This window comes from Pyrgilauda ruficollis, unplaced genomic scaffold (genome assembly GCF_017590135.1).
Source record: "Pyrgilauda ruficollis isolate IOZ18807 unplaced genomic scaffold, ASM1759013v1 scaffold47, whole genome shotgun sequence".
Lineage (NCBI taxonomy): Eukaryota > Metazoa > Chordata > Aves > Passeriformes > Passeridae > Pyrgilauda > Pyrgilauda ruficollis.
The window spans coordinates 1,566,734-1,588,703 of NW_024526266.1; the positions used below are offsets into that span (position 1 = coordinate 1,566,734).

Sequence of the window (21,970 nt, forward strand, 5' to 3'; positions counted from 1 at the left end):
GTCAGATAGATTAAAAGAAGTTGTGATAAATGAATTGGGAAGTCAGGAGCAATCGGGAAGGCTGCTCCGCTATTTAGGATTCACAGACAAGAGATAACATATTATTCTTACCTAAAACAAGACCAGTGCCAGATTTCAGTTAAAAACCTTCTTCTGTGGAAAGTTTTAATTGCGTAAATTTTTTTCATTTCACTTGTGGAGATACCATTTTATTCAAGAAAGAGCTTTACAGCCTTGTTGCATTTTTCAGGGCTGTTTTACCCATTACTGCATGTGGAAAGTGAAGGACACTTTTTTGGAGGGTTGTGACTTGGTGCCATCGTCTTCCTGCTAAAATCAAAGTATCTATAGAGTACAGAATGCAGTTGAGATCTGCAGAAAAGCAGAAATGATATTTTAAAATATTTTCAAGGAGAGATTTAGAAACTGGCAGAAAATTTCAAGGAGTGCTTGAAAGAAATCAGCATTATACCAATCTCTGTGAATTTACAAATAATCCAGAAGCAGCAATTCATTGGAGGGGAAGACTGCTGACAGGAATATCAGCTTTCACAGGAGAAAACTGGACATAATGAACAATTGCTACTCAATTGGAGAAGCACAGCAGTGATTTCAGTGCTGCCGTCAAGCACCGACAGATCTTTCCTCGTTTAATACTAATCTGTTTTGTCTCCTGCTGTTTCATCTTCAGCCTAATACTGGAACTATAACAGGTTCCTGCCTTCCTCCAGACTTCAGCAAAAGCCTTTTGCACGCCAGGTGTTGGGAGCGTGAGCAGGTGTGCCGTGTGTGCTTCCCATGATACCGAAGGCGCCCTTGAGAGGCAAACCCGATTTGCTGGGTCATGTTTTCTCTCTCCTGACACTCCTTCCCCAAGAGCGTCTCCAGCTGGGCGTGAACAACTGACGGGAGCTGAGCCAGGGCTCTGCCTTGGACCGTGGCCCTGCAGAGCCGCTAAGGGCAGCCAAAATGATGGAAGAGGTCTCCATAGTGGTGGCTTACGATGCCCATGTGTTTGGCCAGCTGCGCGATGAGGATTTGCTGGCCAATCTGGTGGCAGGCAGCAAACCCAAAACTGTGGTAGGTGTTCCTCCTTTGCCAGTAATGCTCAAGGTTAAGTCCTTCCATTGGGAACTTTACTATTTAGGGCCCTTTTTTGTTCTTCAGTTTCTCTTTTTATTACTTAGTTTCTATTTTATTATTTTCAGCAGTTTGCTGTCATGCATTAACAAAAGGAAATTAATCTAGTTCAGAAGAGATTATTAAAACCTCTTTCTGAGCAGCTAAGTTTAGAAGAAGACGATTTGCTCAGTAGGATCATAGTTAAAATAATATTTTTTACATAATTGGAATAATAATTAAGCTAATCCAGCTGCAGACTCTGAGAATGTAAGTCAAGAGGTCGGGGTAGGTGCTATTTCTGGGGTGCAGGTACCCTCATCATGAAATCTGAGAGAATCAGTCCCTTCCTTGGGAATGGTGATGTTCCACTTTTATACATTTTGAAATCAGCATAAATATGTGTAAAGTGACATGTAGAGTGTGGTCATCTCCCTCTGTCATGGAGATCTCAGTGCTTGGAGGGAGCTGCAGGCTCTGAAGAACCTTTTAGTTCAATGAAATATGCTATTTCTTCATAAATAGCATATCTCTTTCTGTAAGTGACATGTAGAGTGTGGTCATCTTCCTCTGTCATGGAGATCTCAGTGCTTGGAGGGAGCTGCAGGCTCTGAAGTTTGGTGCAAGAGTTAATCTTTGGCCTCAGATCCTACAGCTGAGCCCATGTGGGAGCCAGGATGCCTAGAAGCAGTAAGAAGGAGTGTTTTGAAATAAAATGTATGTATAGGTGTTAAACTTAATGTGCAGGCAGGTGCAGTTAACATTTCAGGCTAAACACAAATTCAGGAGCCCAAAGAAGTGCTCATGTGTGCAGATTTGGGGCTGGGTGTGTGTTTGTACCCAGTCAGTTCCTCTGCTGGGACAAAGAAAAGTGTTCTCAGAAAAGGAAAATCTGCTTTATTGTATCTCATGTAAAGCTGTGCTTGTTCCCTGCTTGGGTTTTTCTGCCTCTCCATGCTCAGGAGATCTCTGATACATGAACTCATTTCCTGCATCTCACATAGGATCACAGAATCTCTGGATGTAAACCAGAATTCTGCCCAATCCCTTTTATTACGATGCTTTTTCCTGTCTCTGGCCTTCTTTAGGCCAAAATTTTCAAGGTCCATTTCAAAAGTTAGATAATAAATCTAGAAATTCAGTATAGACAAAACCATGCTCTAAGATGATGTGGTCATCACCGGGGCTGGGCTCTGAGCAGGCTTTGGTTATCAAGTACATCCGGAGTTACCCACTTTTCCCTTGAATATGTGCTATCCCTTAATTCACTGTCCAGCCACAGCCTTTCCTCTTGCCCTGCCTTAGCTGGTGGCTGTGGCAGCATGTGTTTTTTGCCTGGAAGGCCAGAGTAGGATCTCCTTCAGACAGGACCTGGTGTTGCAATAGGATTAACGGAGCCTGGTACTGGCAGCTCTGGGAGAGTCTTAGGATGAGTTTCTTTCAGCGAGGGATGATGAACAGAGGGTTTTCCTGGGAGCTTCCTGCCCTGAACTGCTGGGGTGTTCTAGAGCTAGCACTTGCAGTTGCTAAATTAAAATCCTTATGGTGAGAAGACCTTTCATGGTGGCTTACCTTGTAATTTAACCCTTTGGGAAGTGCTGCCAGGATGGGCTCAGCCATGGCTCTTCAGGTCTGGGCAGCAGCAGAGCACGAGTAACTGGAACTGTGTTGTGGATCTCTGGATTGCTCTGGATCAGCTGTGAGTGACCAGGAGAGAGAGGAACTGGTGTGAAAGCACCACATTACATCTCCAGATGATTTCTGCCACTCTGAAAATAAGATGAAAAATACTTCTCTATGAACTAACTACTTATCTCCTAGTAAACAGAGAACAACCATGGGAGGAAAAGTATCATTATTACTTTTATTTAGAAGATCTGACTAATTGACTTTACTGTAAGGGTTTGTTCTGATCAACTTTTTTTCTTTTTTCTTTTTTTTTTTTTTTTTTTTTTCTGGAATCAAAGGGTATTAACCGGGTTTGTTCTGATCAACTTTTTTTTTCTTTTTTCTTTTTTCTTTTTTTTTTCTTTCCTGGAATCAAAGTGTATTAACATATTTTTGCAAAAATATGGGACTTTGAGCAGCCTGGTCTAGTGGAAGGTGTCCCTGCCCACTGCAAATGGCTGGAACAAGATGGTCTTTAAAGTTCTTCTGACCCAAACCATTCTAGGATTCCATGTTTCAGTGCATTATGTACTAGTAAAGAAATTAAGAAATATGGTTTCTGTTGGGTTTACATAGGAAACACCTAACTGGTTTTTTAACTGGTTTTTGAAGGGTATTAACTAAGCAAATAATGGTGCAAGTAACCTGAAGAGATGTAAAATGATGCTCTCCTCAGAATTATGATAGGACTAGACAATGCATGGGAGTCTGCACTATGAAAGGACAGGACCTGATGGCTCAAAAAGTTTATTTTTTCAGTTCTCTGCTGCTACATTTAACTGTGGAACAAGCTGACAGTCAGGACAAGTTGAGCAAATGGTGTTGACTCTCACGGTCACTTCCCCAGCTTGCACAAAGGTGTGGTCTGTACACAAAGGGACATTCTGCAGGAAGGATTTGTGGACGTTTTGTTTATTCTAAGAGTTCACATTAATAGCACAGGTATGTTGCAATCTGGGATTCATCTGCTGGGTTTGCAAAATGCAGTTTCAGTTATTTTGAAAAGCTTTCTATTACACACTCAGATTGCATGGAAAAGTTTAAGAAACAAAGTTGTGTAAAGACTTCCATTCTGTGGCTGGGATGGTCTTGTTGGAAGGTTTCTGGCATTACAAGTAACTCACTGCAGTTCCTTTGGGTTGTGCAGTGGGCTGGGGTGCACAGGAGTCTCTCCTGCACAGAGAGCCACATGTCATGACATGGGGTGACAAAGAGTTAATGCCAAAACCAGACCAGGCCAGGTGAGAGCTGTGCTGGTTCCTTGTGCTTTAGGCCAGCCCTGTGTGACCTTCTGACACAGCCGGTGCCCTACAGGCATGAACTTGGGCACAGTCAGAATTATCTGCTGTTATCCACCATCATCTGTATCCATCTGAGCAGTTACCTGTGTCCATCCCTTCTAGCTGTATTTTTCACTGGAAAGCATAGCAGTATTCTTATGACGTTGTTCTGATACTCTTAAACAGTTAAACAGGATGTGGATGATAAGGTTTTGTTAAATAGGTTTCACTGTGTAATAGCAATCCCCCAACATATATTATAATAAAATTAGTCATATTGCAGTGTCACCATGAAATGCAGTTGTTTCGCTGTGTGGTCTTGCTTTCAGAATTTCAAGTTGTTCTGAAACTACTTTGCACAGACAGGGAGAGCAGCATATGTAAGTGAGCTGCTGTGTAGTTTGTGCAAGAATTGAGCAGCTTTACTGTGGGGAATTTCATTTCTCAGTTTATCTGCAGAAAACTTGAACTCAAGGGGTTATAAAAATGCTATTCTAAGTGGCATAATCCTCTTAATCCAGAGCTGAAGGACGTTCTTGTGGAAAGCTTCATTGTATTTCCATTTTCCTGCCTGCCTTGCTGTGCTTAGCTCTCTATTCAGGGGAATTATCAGCCATTTCATAGAAAGAATTTGTGGTTGCCCACTGGCAGACCCTGCCATAAGGATTTTTAAGCTCTCAGCATCTCATCAAAGCTGAACTGAGGAGGTTTAGAGTGGGTGGGTGAGCTGCAAAGTGGGTGGAAGACTTGGGAGGCCTGGGAGAAGCGCAGTGCATAGTCATCCATGGGTTGAAGTCTTAACTGCCAGGGAGCTAAACATTTTTGGGGATTGACAGAGGGGCTGTGTTAACATCTTCAGGCCAAGACACCAGAAGAGAATGCACCCTGGGGGGCAGAAACCAGAGGGTGAGTGCTGGGCTGAGAGGAGCTTGCTGAGGTTCAGCAAGTGCAAAGGCAAATGCAGAATCCTGAGTAGGATCAACTCCATCATCTCTGCAGGATGGGGACTAAATCTCTGGACAGCATGAGTTCAAGATGGGAGTTGTGGAGGATAGCCTGTGCTCTGCAGTGCCCAAGGCTGGCTGTACACAGACAGGTGCCAGTGAAATGTCTCTCTCTCCCTGAATCCTCCTGAGCCCACAGAGACCAGGGATTTTCTCAGGCTAAAGCGAGTGGAGTGGAAGAGGCTGATGGGAAGGCAGGGTCTGACTGCATGGTGAAGGATGGGAGAATTGGGGCATCTTAGCCTGAGGAGCAGAAAGCTCAGAAGGGATCTAATTGCAGTCTCCAACCACCTAAAAGAAATTCATAGAAAGCAGAGAGCCAACCTCTGAGGCACACAGTGACAGGACATTGCATTAGACAAATGGTCATAATTTGCAGCAGAGTCAGTTCTGGCTCAGCACAAGGGAAAGCAGTTCTGTCCAGGGAGACCCTGGCATGTCCCTCCTTGCAGGCCTTCAGGAGCAGCATGCAGCATGCTCTGGCTTTGAACCTGCCCTGCCTGAGCAGGAGCTTGGTCCATGTGCCCCTGGGAGCCCTTCTAGTCTCAGTTTGTCCTTGAATCTCTAACTCTGCCTGTGTGGAGTCTTGTGGTACAGAGTCCCTGGCAGCACTTGAGCTTTTGAAGCCCATCTTTCCCTGGAGCTGCTGCCAGAGGAGGAAGGGAGTTTGGGTGGTCGCTGTTACGGCAATTGTCTCGTTCCACAGATCCAGTCCTCATCTGAACCCTCTCCTTTCCAGCACACGGAGGGATGGATCCTGCTTTCAGGCTGTCTCGAGGAGCTGTCCCCACCTCAGTCCCTCCCTCCCTTGTGGGCAGGAGCTGCCACATTCTGTCCCTATCCTCTTGCCTTGTCTTTGGAGCAGCTCCCTTGTGCTGAGGATTTTGAGCTCTTCCATCTCTCACTGTGAGGCATTTACACTCTGCATGAACATTTCAGGGGCTCTGCTCTACATCCTCTTCAGTTTTTTCCCCACCTGCCTCTCCCAGAACAAGATGCAGTATTACAGTATTGGTCTCAGTGACAATCCAGGGTTGACCTTCCCTGGTCAGCTTCCTTTCCCCTATCCCTGTGCATCCCAGGGCTCACATCAGCCCTTCTGCTGCAGCCTGCCTCTGACAGGAGAGTTACATTTTTGGCAGTAAGGTGGTCTGTTACTTCCTCCCTTCTCTCTGTACCAGTCTTTATTCCCAGTCCCACACTGCTCTCTGTCCTCCTGAGCAGAGCCAATGCAGCTGCTTGTAGGGCTGAGCCGTCAGAGGTACTGATGCAATAAACATTTTCTAAAATAATAAAATTGAAATATTTTTGCAGGTTTATTCTGGTCAGCTTGCCACCAAATAGTGAGGTGAGAGGGAGAGGGCTGTGGAGTAAGAGCTGGGTCTTGCCCAGCTTATGGCAAGCTGCTTTCCCAGCATGTGCCTCCCATTGCTCTGTCCTTCCCATCTCCTCATGGGATCCCACCCCAGCTCCAAGCTGCAGTGAAGTCCTGTGGACATGCTCTCTGGAGTTAGCAGAGTGGTGTGTTTCAGTAGAGGAAGCTGCTTTCAGGAATTCAAATGTATGTGTACAGTTTCTGGTTCTTCTTCTGCGCTGTTCTTTTTTTCTGTGTATCCAGCTAAGTGACCCGGATTCTAAGTTCACAGATTCTATTAGTTGGATTGTATCTTTCATTTGCAGGCCACTGATGCAGTGTTTGATAGTGCTGGATCTTTGGTGAGGCCCAGAATGTCATTGACCAAAATAAAAGATGTCCCTGGATAATGATTCCCTTTCACAATGGCTTTTTGACCCATTTTCTGAGCTTTTTAATTCATGTTTTATGGTTGTTGGATACCCTTGAGGGTCTGGCTTTTAAGAAAATAAATCCCTCGTGGTAGTGAAGCCAGTGCTAGAGAAGACTCTTACAACTGTAAAGTTAATTTTATCAGACAGTGTTGGAGATTAGGATTTTTCATTTTTGGTTTTTTTTTTCTTTCTCTCAGGGAATTTTCTCCCATTTGTTGCCTAAGACATGGTAATGATGATACATAAGAGAGACAAAAGATGTAGCTGGGAGGAGGAAGAAGGGTGCAGTTTGCTACTGTCTCTGAGCTGGGGGCTTTGGGAAGTGCCATGGGATTTTGGCTGGGGGTGAGAGGCTGGGCTCAGCTCTGAGCTCTCTCTCTCAGGCCCAGAGTGGCACAGGCGTGGTTTTAGTGCCAGGCTGTTGCTGTGCAGAGGATTCGCTGCCACTGCTGGGTGGTTTTGTTCTTCACTGTGTGAGAAGCCACGCTCACTTTTAAAAATTTCAAAGGTTTATTAAAAACCTTAACGAAATACAACAAAGGGCTGAATAAGGAGAAAGGACAGCGTACAGTGGGGCTAAGTGACCCGGCAGCCACGGGCTCATCTATAAAATGGCTGCTCCATCTTTTAAACCCCTGGGGGTTGTATCAGCCAATCCTGGCCCCTCCCAAAGATGTCTTCTTTGCCATCCATTGGTGTAGGCTTCTTTCTCGTAACTTGTTTGGAGGTCAGGTGTTGTCATGCCGCGCCTTCCCATTCCCAGCTGCGCCGTGTAAGGGGCACAGGTACACCTCTTCCCTTCCCATGTCCCAGACAGCCCAGGCTGTCCGGTGACAGCAGTGCAGGGGAAAGGGGACTGTGGGGAGAGCAGAGGACGTCTAAACAACCACAATAACAGAACTATACATCAACAAAGCTTCTCTTAACGTACACACAGTATTCTTCTCTTAATTGCGAGACCCAATCATTCATTACTCACCTATAAGAACTGTGTCTCTTTATCGTGGGTGACAGGAGTTGCTGTTGACCTGGGACCTTTTCCACGCCTGACCTCCCTGGAAGGGGACCCTGACCCCCAATTCCTGGGGGCAGTGTCTCGCAGCTGCCTGTGGGAGCCTGGCTGCTGCTGCCCAGCCCTGCTCTTGATTTGGGTTTTTTGCCACACTTGTACCTGACACCCCTTGCCTGCCTGGACACCCAAAGAGCATCTCCATGGCCTCCTGGACCCACTCCAAATGATTCAGTTTTAATATAGAAAAGGCATCTATCTTCTGCTAGTGGAGTTATCCACTAAAAAGTAATTGCTCTTAGTAACTTGTAGGTTTGAAATACTGACAAAAGTAATGACAGGTTTGAGCATCAAGGACCTCCACATGCATCAGAGAAACCTGATGCCGATTTTAAAGATGCAAATGAGAAATTTTTTTGATGCTGTGACTCAGAGTTGATCTAAAATAATACTAACACATAGAATGTGCGTTCAAAGAATACTGCAAGGTTTTTTGATTGTCTGGACATATGGTTCAGAGTTGTCATCTAGCACCCATCCTCTCTCTCAGGAAGTAGATTATTTTTCATCTTGTGCTGGACACAAGACTGTGACAGGAGACAAGATGTGACTCAGTCATTCAGCATAACCAGAACCTTGTCTTGCAGACAACAGGTTTCACTAGTTTCATGGCAGGTTTCAGCCAAAGTACTGAGCCAGGGGCTTATTAGCTGAAAGCTGTGCGCTCTGTGGACTAAAATGGGATGGGTTTTACAGTAAAATCTTGGTAAAACCACTGGTTTGGACCTTGGCCCTGGTAATTTTCTGGCCTTGTGTTGGCAGTTGTACTGTAGGTCTGTGTTAGTTCCAGAATAAACAAGGTCGGAAGTGAACCCTAACCCCACGTAGCTGGAGAGGCTCTTTCTTGTGATGCAAGAAAATCCCTTGGTTCTTTCTCCTGCTTGTCTGATTCTGTCGTCACGGGCATGGTGGTGAGGGCTGTGTGTCTTCCTGCTTGCTGTTCTCTCTCTTGCTGTGATGTGCTGAGAAATGTGATCAAAGCTGTGGAATTGTTGTGGACACGGGTTAGATCTCAATCAGAATGAATTGTGTACCTCTGCTGGGGAGAGCTAAGAGTTGGATTTCACAGTCACTGAGGAGACATAAAACCTTTGGCATCAAGTGCTGTATATCAAAAGGGGAGTGTGTGTAAGGCACAGAATCACCTGGAGCTGTTATGTTTATGAGGTACAAGCTGATGAATAAATCCTGTGCTGGAAAAGTGGCTGCTGCTCATAGGAAGTGTGTTACCCAGAGCAGAGCCTTGGCTTAGATGGCTGGGCAGCATCACTCTCGCAGCTACCCAGCCCTCACTGTGGCATCTGCAGGTAGCTCCATGTAGCCTGGATAGTCCTCAGTAGCAGAGGTCTCATTGTTCAGGCATTCTCTAAGTTAGGGCAGATAATAAAAATGACCTGTAAGCGGGTGTTTTCCATCTAGACTGTTTGTGATGTTAGTGTCCTTCACCACAGCATTCCAGGTGACCAGAGCCACTGAGATGCAAACGGTGTGCAGGCTGGCAGTGGCTCTGGCTGTTCCTTTCCTGGGGGATGTCTCACTGCTGCAGCCCTTGTCTGTGCACTTGTGTCTGGGGGAGCTGGGAGACATCAGCTGCGAGGGCAGAAGATAATCAGCCATTTCCAAGCACTGCTTTCCTGCCACTCAGGGTGCCTCTTCTTTACTAAAACAAAGAGAATTGAAGTGGATATTAAACCTTCCGTGTGTCAAAGTGGAAATGAATTTCTGATGGCAGAAAGACATTTTGGGATTCTGAAAAGCATCTGCCACAGGCAGAACATCCTTTCCTTGGCCCTTTTTCGTAGGTGCAGGTTCCCCTGCAGCCTCTCAAACACAAGTGCTGTGGTCAGTGTAAAAGTACACGCTGGTGGTCAGAGTTACAGTTCAGGGAATCCAAATTCCATTCTCTTTTCCTGTAGTGCTGCAGGACTGCCGTACAATGGGGCTTATTGAACATCTCTCTGTCTCAGCTTACTCTCAGTTCAGTGTTTTGCTAACTGAGCCTAACTAAGCAGATCTCTAAACAGCAGGGCTGCAGAAGAATAATGGGCTCTACCTGGTTCAGTGGATTTTCATGAATGGAAATCTGTTGTGGAGATTAAAATCTGACAAAAGGATCGGGTGTTGGAAATGATCCAGCGTCACCGACTCTGCTGCTCCTGGCTTGAATCACACTAAATTGTGCAGGTGCTCTGTAAATTTTGCAGCCTGCCTTTCTCTTGTCTCTATAAAGTCCTTCTAATGTGCCATTGCAATTGAGACATTTTGATAATGGACTAATGCAGAGAAATCAAACAAAATTCACAGCAATGCTGGTTTCCTTTGCCTTCAGTTGGCTTTCAGGTTGGCTTTCTGTAGTTCTGAAGACTCTCTTCAGGAATTCTTAAATGTACAGAGCTGGCAAGGAGGTGGCTTGCAGCAAGAAGAAACATCTCCCCCTGCATGGAAGGGATGCTCAGGTGTGCTGGGGTGGAGCTGTTTTGCTGATACAAAAAGAGCATTTCTCTCAGTTCTGTTTCCAAACACGAGCTGGAGAGATGCTGTTGTGCAGCAGATGCTCAGGCATGCAATCAGCAGGACATCTCTCCAAGGGAATTTCAGGGAACAACTCCTTCCTTCTGGCTTAGATGGTAAAACAGCATCTGACAGCTGGGCCTTTTATTGTGCCCCAAAAACCAAGGATCAGATGGTGCTGAAGGAGCTTTACAGTGTGGGGTTGGATGCAGGATGTGTGGGATGAAGGGGACACTGTAGCATGGGGAAAACACTGGAGGAGAGCTCTTCCAAGGCTTTCAAACTGGTGATAAAAAAGCCTGTTGCCAGTGATCCCTTCCCTGTGTGGTGTCAAAAGGAGAGTCAGGAATTCTGCAAGCTGTGCTCCAGCCTGGAATTTCTTTTTAGGCAGCTGATGGCAATCCTACATTAATTTTTACAAATGGATGTTGCAGGTTTTCTGTGCAGAATACCCATCCCAAATAGAGTTTTGTTTAGAGAGAAATTACAATTTTCTGTTTCAGATTTCATGCTTGTGGCTAAGATCTCATTGGAGATAGAGTTGCTCAGATTATACTGCGTAATAGCTAAGTGCAATATCCCATTCACCCTCTTTAAAGTCCAATCCAGGAGACAAGTCTGTTGTGTAGCATAGTACTGTGGGGTTTATTCTTTTTTTTCATTACTGCCTCCTCCCAGGAGAAAAACAAATGGCTTTATCTACTTTTTGAGCTTTATTCCTAGGCAGATATGGCAAGATATTATTCTGCATTGCTTTTGGCCAAGCACATTTTAAAGAAAGGATGATACAGTTGCCCATAGTTATGACTGCACTGATGAGTAGCACTAAGTCAGTTTTTTTGGTCTAATATTGTTACACTGACACCTTTAATTGGCTTAATAAAGTACTTAAATGGAGCTGTATTCCTTAAAATTGAGCTGCTTCCTTCCTGGAACTTGATGTAGTTGTATTTCAAATATAAAGTATTAACTGGAACAAAATAGCACCATTTTGATTGTGAACTAAGATGCTGTGTGTGATTGGAAATTTTTTATAGCTAATGTGCTGAGCTTCTGTTTAAAGCTCAGTCTTCACCTGACACTCACAGAACTGAGCCTCCTTGTGAAATTTCTTCTGATACTGTTTTAAATCATAATGTGAAGGAAATGAAGTACACACAGGTGTAACTCCCATCTCCTCAAGAGGGGCACTTGTGGTGTGGTTTTGTGAGAGCCTCTTGTGGCTGTGAGCAGGGGCTGAGCTGACCCAGCATTCCTGAGCCAGGCTCCCAGGCAGCACCTCCTCTGGAAATGCTCCTGCTTTGCAGCAGTGGGGAGAGCCTGGGCTGTGCTGGGATCTCAGCAGGGCAGGAGCGTGGGGATGGATAAAAGGGAGGCTGGGCTGTGCCAGGGTCTGTGGTCACTGTCAGTGCTCGCTCAAAGCAGGAGGGGTGCAGGACCCCCACCTCAGCTTGGAATTACCAAGCAAATCCAGAGCCAGTGAAACAGAAAATTATGTCACTTGCTTCAAAGAATGAGAAAGGAAGGCACTGCACACTTTCTTAAATGGCTTTTTTCTTCTTCTTTTACACTGAGGCAAGAACTAGAGAGAGCAAAGTGTTAAAGAGTGAGGAGATTAGGGAATACTGGCTACATCGTTAGTGTGGTGGGACAATGTATTTTTGGAGTGTTAATGCAGTGCTAGATAGAGAAAGGAAGTGGGGAGCTGGGAAAGAGATCCTCTGCTCAGTTTGGCATTTGTGGTGGTGCTGGAAATCAGAAATCAAGTAATAGGATTTCACTATCCGGATCAGCCTCTAGCTGTCTGCAATACGTTCAGGAAATCATTTCCCGTCTCTGCTTCCATTTCCTTGGCTGTCAAATGAACACAGCCATAACTGCCTCCTCTGAGTGCTCCAGCTGCATTAGAGCAATAAAACATTGGGGAGGAAGGAGTCAGAGGTGTGATTTATGAATCCAGCAGGGTCGGGCTGAACTGCCTGTACACAGCTGAAGAAATCACAGAGTGAGGGAAGGGTCTCCTGAAGCTGAGCAGGTGCTGATGCACACTGTCCATGGCCAGGACAGCCTGAGGAAGTGAAGCAAATCTCTCCAGCCCTGTCTGAGCAGGGACAGCTAAAAACAAAGTGGTTTTGTTTCTCTTCCATGATGCAGTGAGTCCTTCAAGCATTTGGTGCCATTGGGTTTTTTCAGAAAGAGGTTTTGCTTGTTCAGTTCTTCTGTGTGGATGTTTTATTAACATGCTCTGCATGGGTGTTTCCCCACATATAACTACTTATAACATGATTTTATACTTGAAGGCAATAAAATAAAACAACTCAATGAGATAAGATATTGAAATAAACAATTATGAGGAATGTTTATAGACTCTAAGAGTCTCCTAAATTTGATAAGCATCAGTTCAAGCCAATATACCCCATGGTGCTAAAGAAAGAAAAAAGGAATCAATATTGCAGAAGCTTTTACAGAGAATTTATGAGCACTTTGTTCAGGATCAGTTTGTGAAGACTGAAGCATAGCTAGCACTATGCACTTACTTATGGAAATGCTTACTGAGAAACCCCTTGTTGAATTCACAAACTGTTTCAGGGAATTAAATTGGAAAATATGGAAATGGGCTTTTAAATTTTTTTTCCCATTTATTAGTGTATACTCAGAAGAAGAAAGTGCTGTAATAAATTATCAAACTCCTTTGAGAAATGTGGCTGAATAGACAGTAGCAGTGTAGTCCCTGCCAAAGTTCTTGGGCATACTTGCTCCAGTTTCTATTTTACAAGATACGTGGATTAGCATGGACTGGTTTCTGGTAGGAGTTCCCCTTAAGATAGATTTTCACTGTATTTAGGTACTTTCCAGTTAAGATTTGTAGCATCAATAGATACTGCCATGCAGTAGTCACTATCATCTTTCCAAGAGCTGGAGGCCGTTTCCTGTGTCCCGCCTGATGTTTGCATGAGCTGATCATTGTTTCAGGTATTATTTACTGTCAGTATTCCCAAGAAAGTGCTGCTGTGCTGATTCCTTGCTGGACAGGGTGCCAGGCGCACGGGCCATCCCTCAGCCCAGGCCATGGCTGTGGATGGCTCCTGTGGTGCTGGATGAGGGAGCCGATGCCTCCAGGGCCCCAGAGGACCCACACGTGCTCCTGCTCTCAGCTGGGAACTGAAATACAAGCAAGTAAGGAGAGCATATAGATAAGAAGTGTTGATGGAACAAATCAGCAGGCATTAAGAAATGGTTGATAGTTGTGAGTGGAGGAAGCCCCCAGCGCCCTAAGGTGAGCAGCAATGCTCACATAAGAATAGGGGAGTGAAGGGTTGTGACTGTGCAATCTTTACCTTCACTTTCTACCCTTATCTCCCTATTTACACACACAAAATCAATTTACAGACACACAAACTTACAACACTAACTTACAGACACAAAATCTGTCTTACATCTCTTGTTCCTTCTGATGGCAGGATTCCTGCTGAAGCACTCATGTGGCTGTGTGAACAGGAGTCTTGTCTGTCTCCCTGTGTAATGAAACTTAGTTCTTATATGCACTTTAAAAGTTTCAATGAAAAGCATCAAGAATCAGGAACAACTTTGGTTGAACAGATCATCATCTGAGTTACAGCTGTGTTGTGCCTTTTTGCCATGCTGCACCACAAAATCTCCCTTGTTTTTATCTTTATTTCCTGTGGTTGCATAGTGGAGCACAAAACTCCACAGCAGAACCTGAGAAGTGTGTTTGGAGGATGTCCTTATCACACCCCAGGTGGGGAGCCTTGATCTGGTTCTCTAAATGAAAGTCCATTAATTCTGGTGAAAGGAGGGGATGGAGCAGGCTTTGGACATGTTTAAACAAGTCCATTTCATTTAAAACACTGTACTGAAATTATTTCTGATTCTTATGATTATTAAATAGCCTCAACAGTTTCAGGCTGCAGCCAAGCCAAAGCTGGCTGGGTTTGTGTTAGGAGGATTATTCAGTTGAAATGTATAAAAACATCTCTCAGTTAGTCACTTAACTTCATGGTGTTTTGCCCTGTTAAGTGTCACCAAAGTGAAATTTTCTTATATGTTTGCCCAATGTACTTCATGTTTTTATCGTCACCATTTTCTCTTTGTTTGCTTTAAGGGGGTTGATTTCAGGTTCCATCAGTAATTGTGGGAATTGGTGCTGCTTTATTAATGCTTTGCAGATCATGGGTTTCAGGTTTGCTACTTGCACCTCCCTCTGCAGCAGCACTGAGCACTTGCTTGGCCCCTTTGGGTGCTGCAGGCAGAGAGGCATTGGGCTGAAAACCAGCAAAGAGAAAACAGCTCCAAAACCACACAGAAACTGGGATCTCTGCTCACTGGCTGTAGTTTTTGCCCTAAGGCAAGGTGACAGTGGCATGTGCTCACAGCGGGAGGCAGCTAAACATGATCAATATCGACAGTAGGAATATCTGCATGACACACCAAGGGAGAGCCTGTGTTGATACTCCTGGTGGCACGGGGCTGGTGTTGGGGATCTCTCCAGCTGCCAGCAGGTGACCTGAGCAGTGCTGTCAGAGGTCTCCAGGGACAGATGGGAGCACTGCACACCCAGCCAAAAGGTGAAGGGAAAGCAGCAGCTCCCCATGCTTTGTTGAAAAGAACACAGGCTCCTTCTGATCAGTGTTTGAAGTGGAAGTGTTCCCAGGATCCAGCAGCCTGGGTTTTGACCTTTCTGCATGGCTGTTTACCAAATTTGTTTGTGATTTCTCTGAGCCTCCTCTCCGCTCGCCTGCACTGCAGCATCTCCATCTGTGCCTAGGAGGGCTCTGATGCCAGACTTCATGAGGGCATTGGTCACAGGCTATAATTTAGACATTAATACTCTCTCAGCAATAAAACCATTACTTGGATCTCCCCCAAGGAATTGTCTGGTCCTTTTGTATGAGCACTCCTTTGTTCTCATCTCGCTTTTAGCAGTTGTCTTGCTAAAGCATTGTTTCGGTGAATCATACGTATCAAAATGTGTTTTCCTCTTTCCTGTTCTCCCACTTGTCTGTGCTTTTTTCCTTCCTTTTAGTCTTTTTAAAATGTCTCCACTTCTGTTTCCCTTTAAATGTCTGAATCATTAGCAGCAGTGGGCACAGAAAGATTTCTGTCAATGTGAGCTGTACTGGTAAGTGTTTGACATGGCTTAATGAGTAGGGGAGGGGGGACAGTGGGGAGAGACTTTTTTCAGCAGCAGCTTTCCAGCACTTCCTCAGTTTCCTGTTGGTAGGGAGAGCTTGCAGTCAGCTTTTCCAGCATTCCTCTAATTTTTAAATGCATGTTTCCCAAATCTGTTCCACAGGTGCCAACGAAAAAGCTGAAGAAATATGAGAGAGAGTACCAAACAATGCGAGAGAGCCAGCTGCAGCAGGAAGATCCTATGGACAGATACAAGGTAGGGAGATGCTCTATGGGAATTTGGTGAAGCCCACGAGGAGTGAGCTGTCTCCAGCAGTTAAGCAGAGGTGTGTGTACCATGCTCACCTCTCTGGGATGTGCCAAGGCAGACCTTAGGGAAGTGAAGGCAAACTCATCCCCTTTCTTGAGTAAAAATTTTGAAACTTTGGACTTAATCTTTTTTTTCCAAGAATATTTCAATCACAATTTGTAACTCTTAAAAGACATCTGCAAGTAGCCACATATAATATTTTTCTTCTTTCAGTTTATATGTTTGTAGGTAACTCTCCTGCTGTTGCACTTTTACGGGAGATCTTCATGAGCCGCAGAAACAAAGGGTGATTCAGCTACAGACACAGAAAGGAGAAAATACACATTGTTCTAGTGCAAGCTGTGTGCAGTGGCATCCACAGAGACTTTGGAAGAGGAACTCTTCCTTGGCTGATACGATACTTATTATTCATTTCTGTTTATACCAAGCTTCAGTAATTTTTTGTTAAGATAATACCTGTTATGGTGGGACCCAGTGCTCTTCTGGGGTCCTGAGGTACTACTGCAATAGAGTTAATAGTGATGGATGTTCCTCTTTAAAGGAGCAGAGAAATAAGGTTCAGTTGTTAATATCATAGCTTGATAGTTCACTGAAAAAGAACAGTTCTGCAATTTCAAGTCAGCTTTGCTTATCTTTACAATGTATTTACTTTCATTGTCACAGCTTCGTTCTTTCGCCATAGGTTTTGTGTGCTGGAGGCTCTGCCTCTGGACACAGACTTTACTGAGAGTTTGGGATCTGCTTATTCCTCACTCTGTTTTGAACAATTCAGTTTGCTCTAGGTGAAGCTGCCAGAGGTGAAGCACTTTACTGCCTGCTGCCCAGGATAGCTGGGAACTGACATTTCTTACATATCCTTGTACTGTTTGCCTGCTGTTCTTCATTGTGCCTTAATATGTTAGTGCCATTGTGGCTGTTGTGGAGTCTTCCAGGGGTGTGGAGGGGTGAATAATCACACAGAGTGCAGCGGGCTTGACATGGCCTGTAAATATAAGGAAAGAGCACCATGTTCAGAAAACCAGAGTATGGAAATCTGTGGTGAGAGAGTGTGCCTTAATTCATAAATGTGACAAAGAAGACTTACAGGTACGAAGTCAAACTGACTCTTTATTTTTTTTAAGCATTTGTCTGTGAGAAAATTATATTTTAAGTGTAGGATTTTTGCTGTCAAAAGGTGGAGATTTTATTGTTTATGAGACTTAGGAGTGCTGTAGCTGCTGAGAACCAATAGCAAGTATGACCTATTTGGAAAAAACCAAAACTGGCTGCTGATTAACTCTTAAGTATTTTCCTAGTGGTTCACTTATAGTACTGTGGAATTAAAATAATGCTTAGGAAACAAATAAGGGTTCTTTAAAGCTTGGTGGAAGCATATTAACTAGTTAATCCTGGTCAATGCACTGTGAAGAACATTATCCCAAGCTGCAAATGAGGATATAGGAAGTGACTCTTGGGCCACTGTTGATGTGAGTCACTGTCACAGTCAAGATCACAGCCCAGGGTTTTGGCTTGTGCTTCTGAAACTCACTGTGGATTTTTTTCTTAAGCTGTGTTGGGTCTGATCCTCTTAAGGATGCTCTGCTTAGAGAGTCCCTGTAATAGGTTAGTTGCACATTAACTTCAAAGTCTGGGCAGGTTTTTCAGTTGATGGGTGTCATGGAAAAATGCTTGTAAATGTTCTTTGTTCCTTGTCTTGCTTGTTAGATTTTATTGATATGTGAAGTTGAAGTTTGGTAGGAACTGACATTTCAGGAGTGTTTCCAAAGGGCAGCTGGAAAATGTCATTGTGTGGATCCTCCCAGGCAGCACGTGGAGAGCCAGCCTTGCTTTTTGCTTGTTCTTTAGGGGAGCACTGTGCAGCTTAAATGGTCAGAGATGCTTTTCCTTTGGGCAGCAGCTGTGCAGGGCTTCCAGCAGCCAGGCTCGGCTTGGGAAAGGACAAAAGGCAGCCTTGCCTAAAGCACAGCACTGCTGTCAGCTCCTGCTCTGTGGGCTGTGCCCCACTGCCCTACAACCTTCTCATTTTCACAGTTTTCCTTCCCAAAACAAAGTGAGGTTTTTGCTGCCTAGGAAGGGGATGTTTCTTGGATGGGATCACTGGAGTAGAGATCCCTGGAGAATGTTCCTCATGTGGGTCAAGAAGGAAAAGAGCTTTCAATAGGTTGATAGTTTTTAGCTATAGTTTTTAGAGTTGTTGTTACCAGCAGGAATTTGTCAGGCCCACAGAGCCAGGGGCTGTGGGGAGCTGCAGTGATGAAGGATGTCCGAGGGAGGCACCTCCCTGTGACACAGCCCTCGGAGGAAGTCCTTGATGGCCTCTGGAGAGAGAGGGACGTGGGCTGGATTTGCAGTGCCTGGCCCAGGAACCAGTCGTGTTTGCCTGACAGGTTGAATTCATGTGCTCCCATGAGCTGTGTTAAACACGCTGCAGTTCCTGCCCAGCACCTCTTTTACATGTTTGGTGATTTGATTTACCAGAAGAACAGTATTAAAGACTGCCATTATTTTTGGAGTTTGTTTTGTTATGTATTTACAGGTATTATTTAGGAAAAGTGCAAGTTTTTTGGACATGTTTTCATTTTATTTTCCATTGTTTATAACATTATCATATTTTTGTTAGATTTTTAAAAGGTGCAAAAGTGAAGTATGTTCTAAATTGTTGTTTGTCACCAAATTTTGTGACTTTTAGTTAAATTACAAATTCCCTATAGAAGCTAGGAGGAAAAGTGAGTCATATGTGTTGAAAAAATAGTAATAGATTTCAGGTTGATGTTTTTCTAAATATTATGGAGTTTTATTTCTGTGTTTGAGAATGCCTTATGTAACAAGATTTGGGTTGACTTGATGAGAGAATTCCAGAAGTGAGCCTGGGAACTGATGTAAAATAAAGAGGATATAGTTATACAAAGAAGGGCTGGAGTTTTGCAAGCAGATGCTGCTGTTCTGGTCCACCTTTTCCTGTGTTGCCCTCCTTGTGCAATGGAGAAGTTGTGTGAATAAATGTGTAATTTGGACATAATAGCCTTCTCTGTAACAGCCTTGTCTGTGTTTTGAAGGGGAAGCAAAAATTAATACACTGATCATTTTAAATCAGTCATGGTGACTGAATGTTAACCATCACGAGGAAAGCCATGATGACTTCTGCTGTGGGACATTGTTGTTTCTTTAAAAATTGTGCTGGGGCACTTTGGGGAATGCTTCTCCAGAGTCACCAAACAGAAAACACCCCTGCCTCCAGGAGCCTCTGTGTTGATTACCTTGAGAGGCTTTCCTGGATCACTTGCTGTGAAAGCTTTTTGGGTTTCTAGATGGAGGTTCACAGGATTTTCCTTTGGAGCTCCTCCAACATCAAGAGCCCTTTCCATTGGGTTTATGAAGACCTCAGTTTGCTCACATCCAGAAGGTGAATTTTAAACAGTGTTTTCATTCCATCACTGAGGAGCTGTTCACACTCAGAGGTCTGGCGTTTGGATGTCTTGATTTAACCCAGCCAGCAACTCAGGCAGCTGCTTGCTCACTCCACCACAAGCAGGATGAGGGAGAGAATCCCCAGAGTAATCGTGACAAAACTCATGGGTTGAGAAGAAGACAGTTCAGTAGATAAAGCAAAACAAGGAACTCAGCCACGGGCAGGTAGTTGTTCAGCCATCTCCAGGAGAGCAGGGCTCCATCACACATAGCAGTGACTTGAGAAGCCAAATGCCATCACTCCAAAGGTCCCCCTGCTTTCTCCTCCCTGCTTTCCATACTCAGCATGGTGCCATGTGGGCTGGACTGTCCCTTGGGGTCAGTTGGGATGAGCTGTGTCTCCTCCCAGCTCGTTGTGTAACCCCAGCCCCCTCACTGGTGAAGAAGCAGAAAAGGCCTTGGCTCTGTGCAAGCCCTGCTCAGCAATAACCAAACCATCTCTATCCTGTCAACACCTTTTCCAGCACAAACCCAAAATGTACTAACCACCATGAAGAAAACTAACCCTCCCCGAGCCAAAGGCAGCACAGGGTGTTGCTGAACAGAAACAGAATTGCTTAATGAGGTTGGTGACTCATTACACCCCAGTTGGGTACAGCACAGAGAGGATGCATCGTGGCCACTAATCTCCTCAGGAATTGCTCCTTGGTGCAGCCTGGAAGGGAGCAGAGGGTGGAGTTCAGCCTTTCAGTCATCCTGAACTGAGGCTTGCCTACTGCTTTCAAGTTTGTCATCTTCTTTCCACCCAGTGTGTGATGGAAGCGGGAGTATCTCTCTCTAAAACTCATAACAAAAAACTCAATGAAAAATAAGCAACTTTTTTTTTTGTATTAGAAATTTCTTTATATCCTGTTTTCACTGTCTTTACACCAATGGTTGAAAGCAGTGTTTGGTCTGTGACTTTACAGGAGGTAAGTTGATTTGTGTTTGTGTGTATCAGCTTTGTTTGTCCTCTTTGGAAATGCAGTATCCTCCTTTTAAAAGCTAACCTGAGTTCTCCAGCCACCTTGTGTAACCAGGAGGAGGAATTTGGGAAAGAGGGATCTGTTCTTTTACTGACTGTAGAAACTGAGCAGTACTGAGGAGAAGGAAATGGTCGTCATAGTAAATTTAGTGCTGTGGAGAGGAGGCAGGAAGCTGTCTGTTTGCACCAGGGACAACTAGCAGGTCTGACTAGTTGGCTGATGCCAGTTATAAAATGCTGCCTCTGATGTGAGTCCTGCTGTGACAGACCAGCTCCATCTGCTGAACTTCGTCAGTGCGAGCGTATTTCATAAAACTCTAAATATTTCACAGCCTGTGGAAATAGTTTGCTACATGTGAAGAGCGCTGTTTGCTCTTTCTGTCTTTACTGTGTTCGTTTTTATTTAGACTTAGGCAGACTTAAGAGTTTCCTCCTGAGAAGGGAGGCAGTTTTACACTGCTAGATCTGGGGGGAGGAGCTGAAAAAGACAAACCAGCTAATCGGGCATACTGCCCTGGGTGGAGGAAGAGTAAAGGTGGTCCTGTGAGAACCTTTCAGCTGGACATCCAGAGTTTGGTGAAGGAGCTAAAAACATCTTCTAGCTATTGACTGGATGCCCAAGGTAAGAGATCTTTAACTCACTACCAACCTGCCAAAATTCTACTTTAAGAGGAGGATAGTGCATTTCCAAGCACAGAGCTTGCTTACCCACTTGTCTGTGAATGCAAAGCAGGAACTCTCAGCCTCACTGCGTGCCTTGCTTGGCAGACACTGAAGCTTTTGGCAAAGACATAGCAAAAATGGTAAAGCCAGTTATTTTGTGAAAGTCATAAGAATTTGCTGCTTTCTTCCTCTAAGCAACATCCCTGTGAAAAGGTATTGGTGCTGCAGAACCTGGTCTGACTCAGGTCTCACGTTTTAGGTGAACTCAGGTCACTTTCTGACAACCGGCAGAGCCGCGTCTCTAAAAATCGGCATTTCTAAGATGGTCTGAACAAAATACAGGAATAAAGATGTGCTAGAGATTGTTATTAAAGTATTATCATTATTGACTGCAATTTGGTTTTACACTTTAAAGTTTATATTAGGTTTACAGGAAAATTTTACTTTAATTTTTAAAATTCCTTCTCCCAAACAGACTGAAGTGCATTTAAAATAAGAAAGATCCCCAGAGTTGTGTGTGGTTTAGCAGTGGTTATTTTAACTGTGTTAAGACAAAGGCATTTTATTTAGCTTCTGTACAAAACAGATTACTCAAAGTACGATCTTTTGGAAGGGAAACCAACTTACTTCCCTGTACAGGGCAGTGCCTATTCTAGTTACACAATAGGGTCACATTAACAAGAGAAAATTTGTAGAGGTTCCACTTCCTGCCACAGAGGAAGTTCCCACACAGAAGAGACCTTTTTTTGCATCCTCTTAAAGCTCCTGTTTTTGTTTAACACAAACACGCAAAATCTGCTTGCAACAGAAATAAAAATTGCAATTCCATAGTTGAGAGCTTGGAAAGAAAAAATATCTGAGCATAGCTGATGAGTAGGAAGAAGTGAAAACAGGTGAATAATGCACTTATGCAAGAAATCACATTTTGTAGGAATGCATTCACTGAACTACTCTTGAAAAATGTTACAGGTGCTA

General features: G+C 44.3%; 1 protein-coding gene across 6 annotated transcripts in view; it reads left to right on the plus strand.

Moving 5' to 3' along the window:
• Positions 1 to 21,970, plus strand: part of RABGAP1L (RAB GTPase activating protein 1 like) — a 223,137-nt gene that overhangs the window by 189,526 nt on the left and 11,641 nt on the right. For 3 of the 6 annotated variants that reach the window (XM_041478883.1, XM_041478885.1, XM_041478886.1), the window contains one exon: positions 15,754 to 15,846. In XM_041478883.1, the coding sequence (XP_041334817.1) occupies positions 15,754 to 15,846 (93 nt within the window). Of the gene's footprint in view, positions 1 to 969; positions 1,081 to 15,753; positions 15,847 to 16,113; positions 18,922 to 19,784; positions 20,280 to 21,970 lie in introns of those variants that run through there. The other 3 variants (XM_041478884.1, XM_041478887.1, XM_041478888.1) reach the window with 3 other exon arrangements.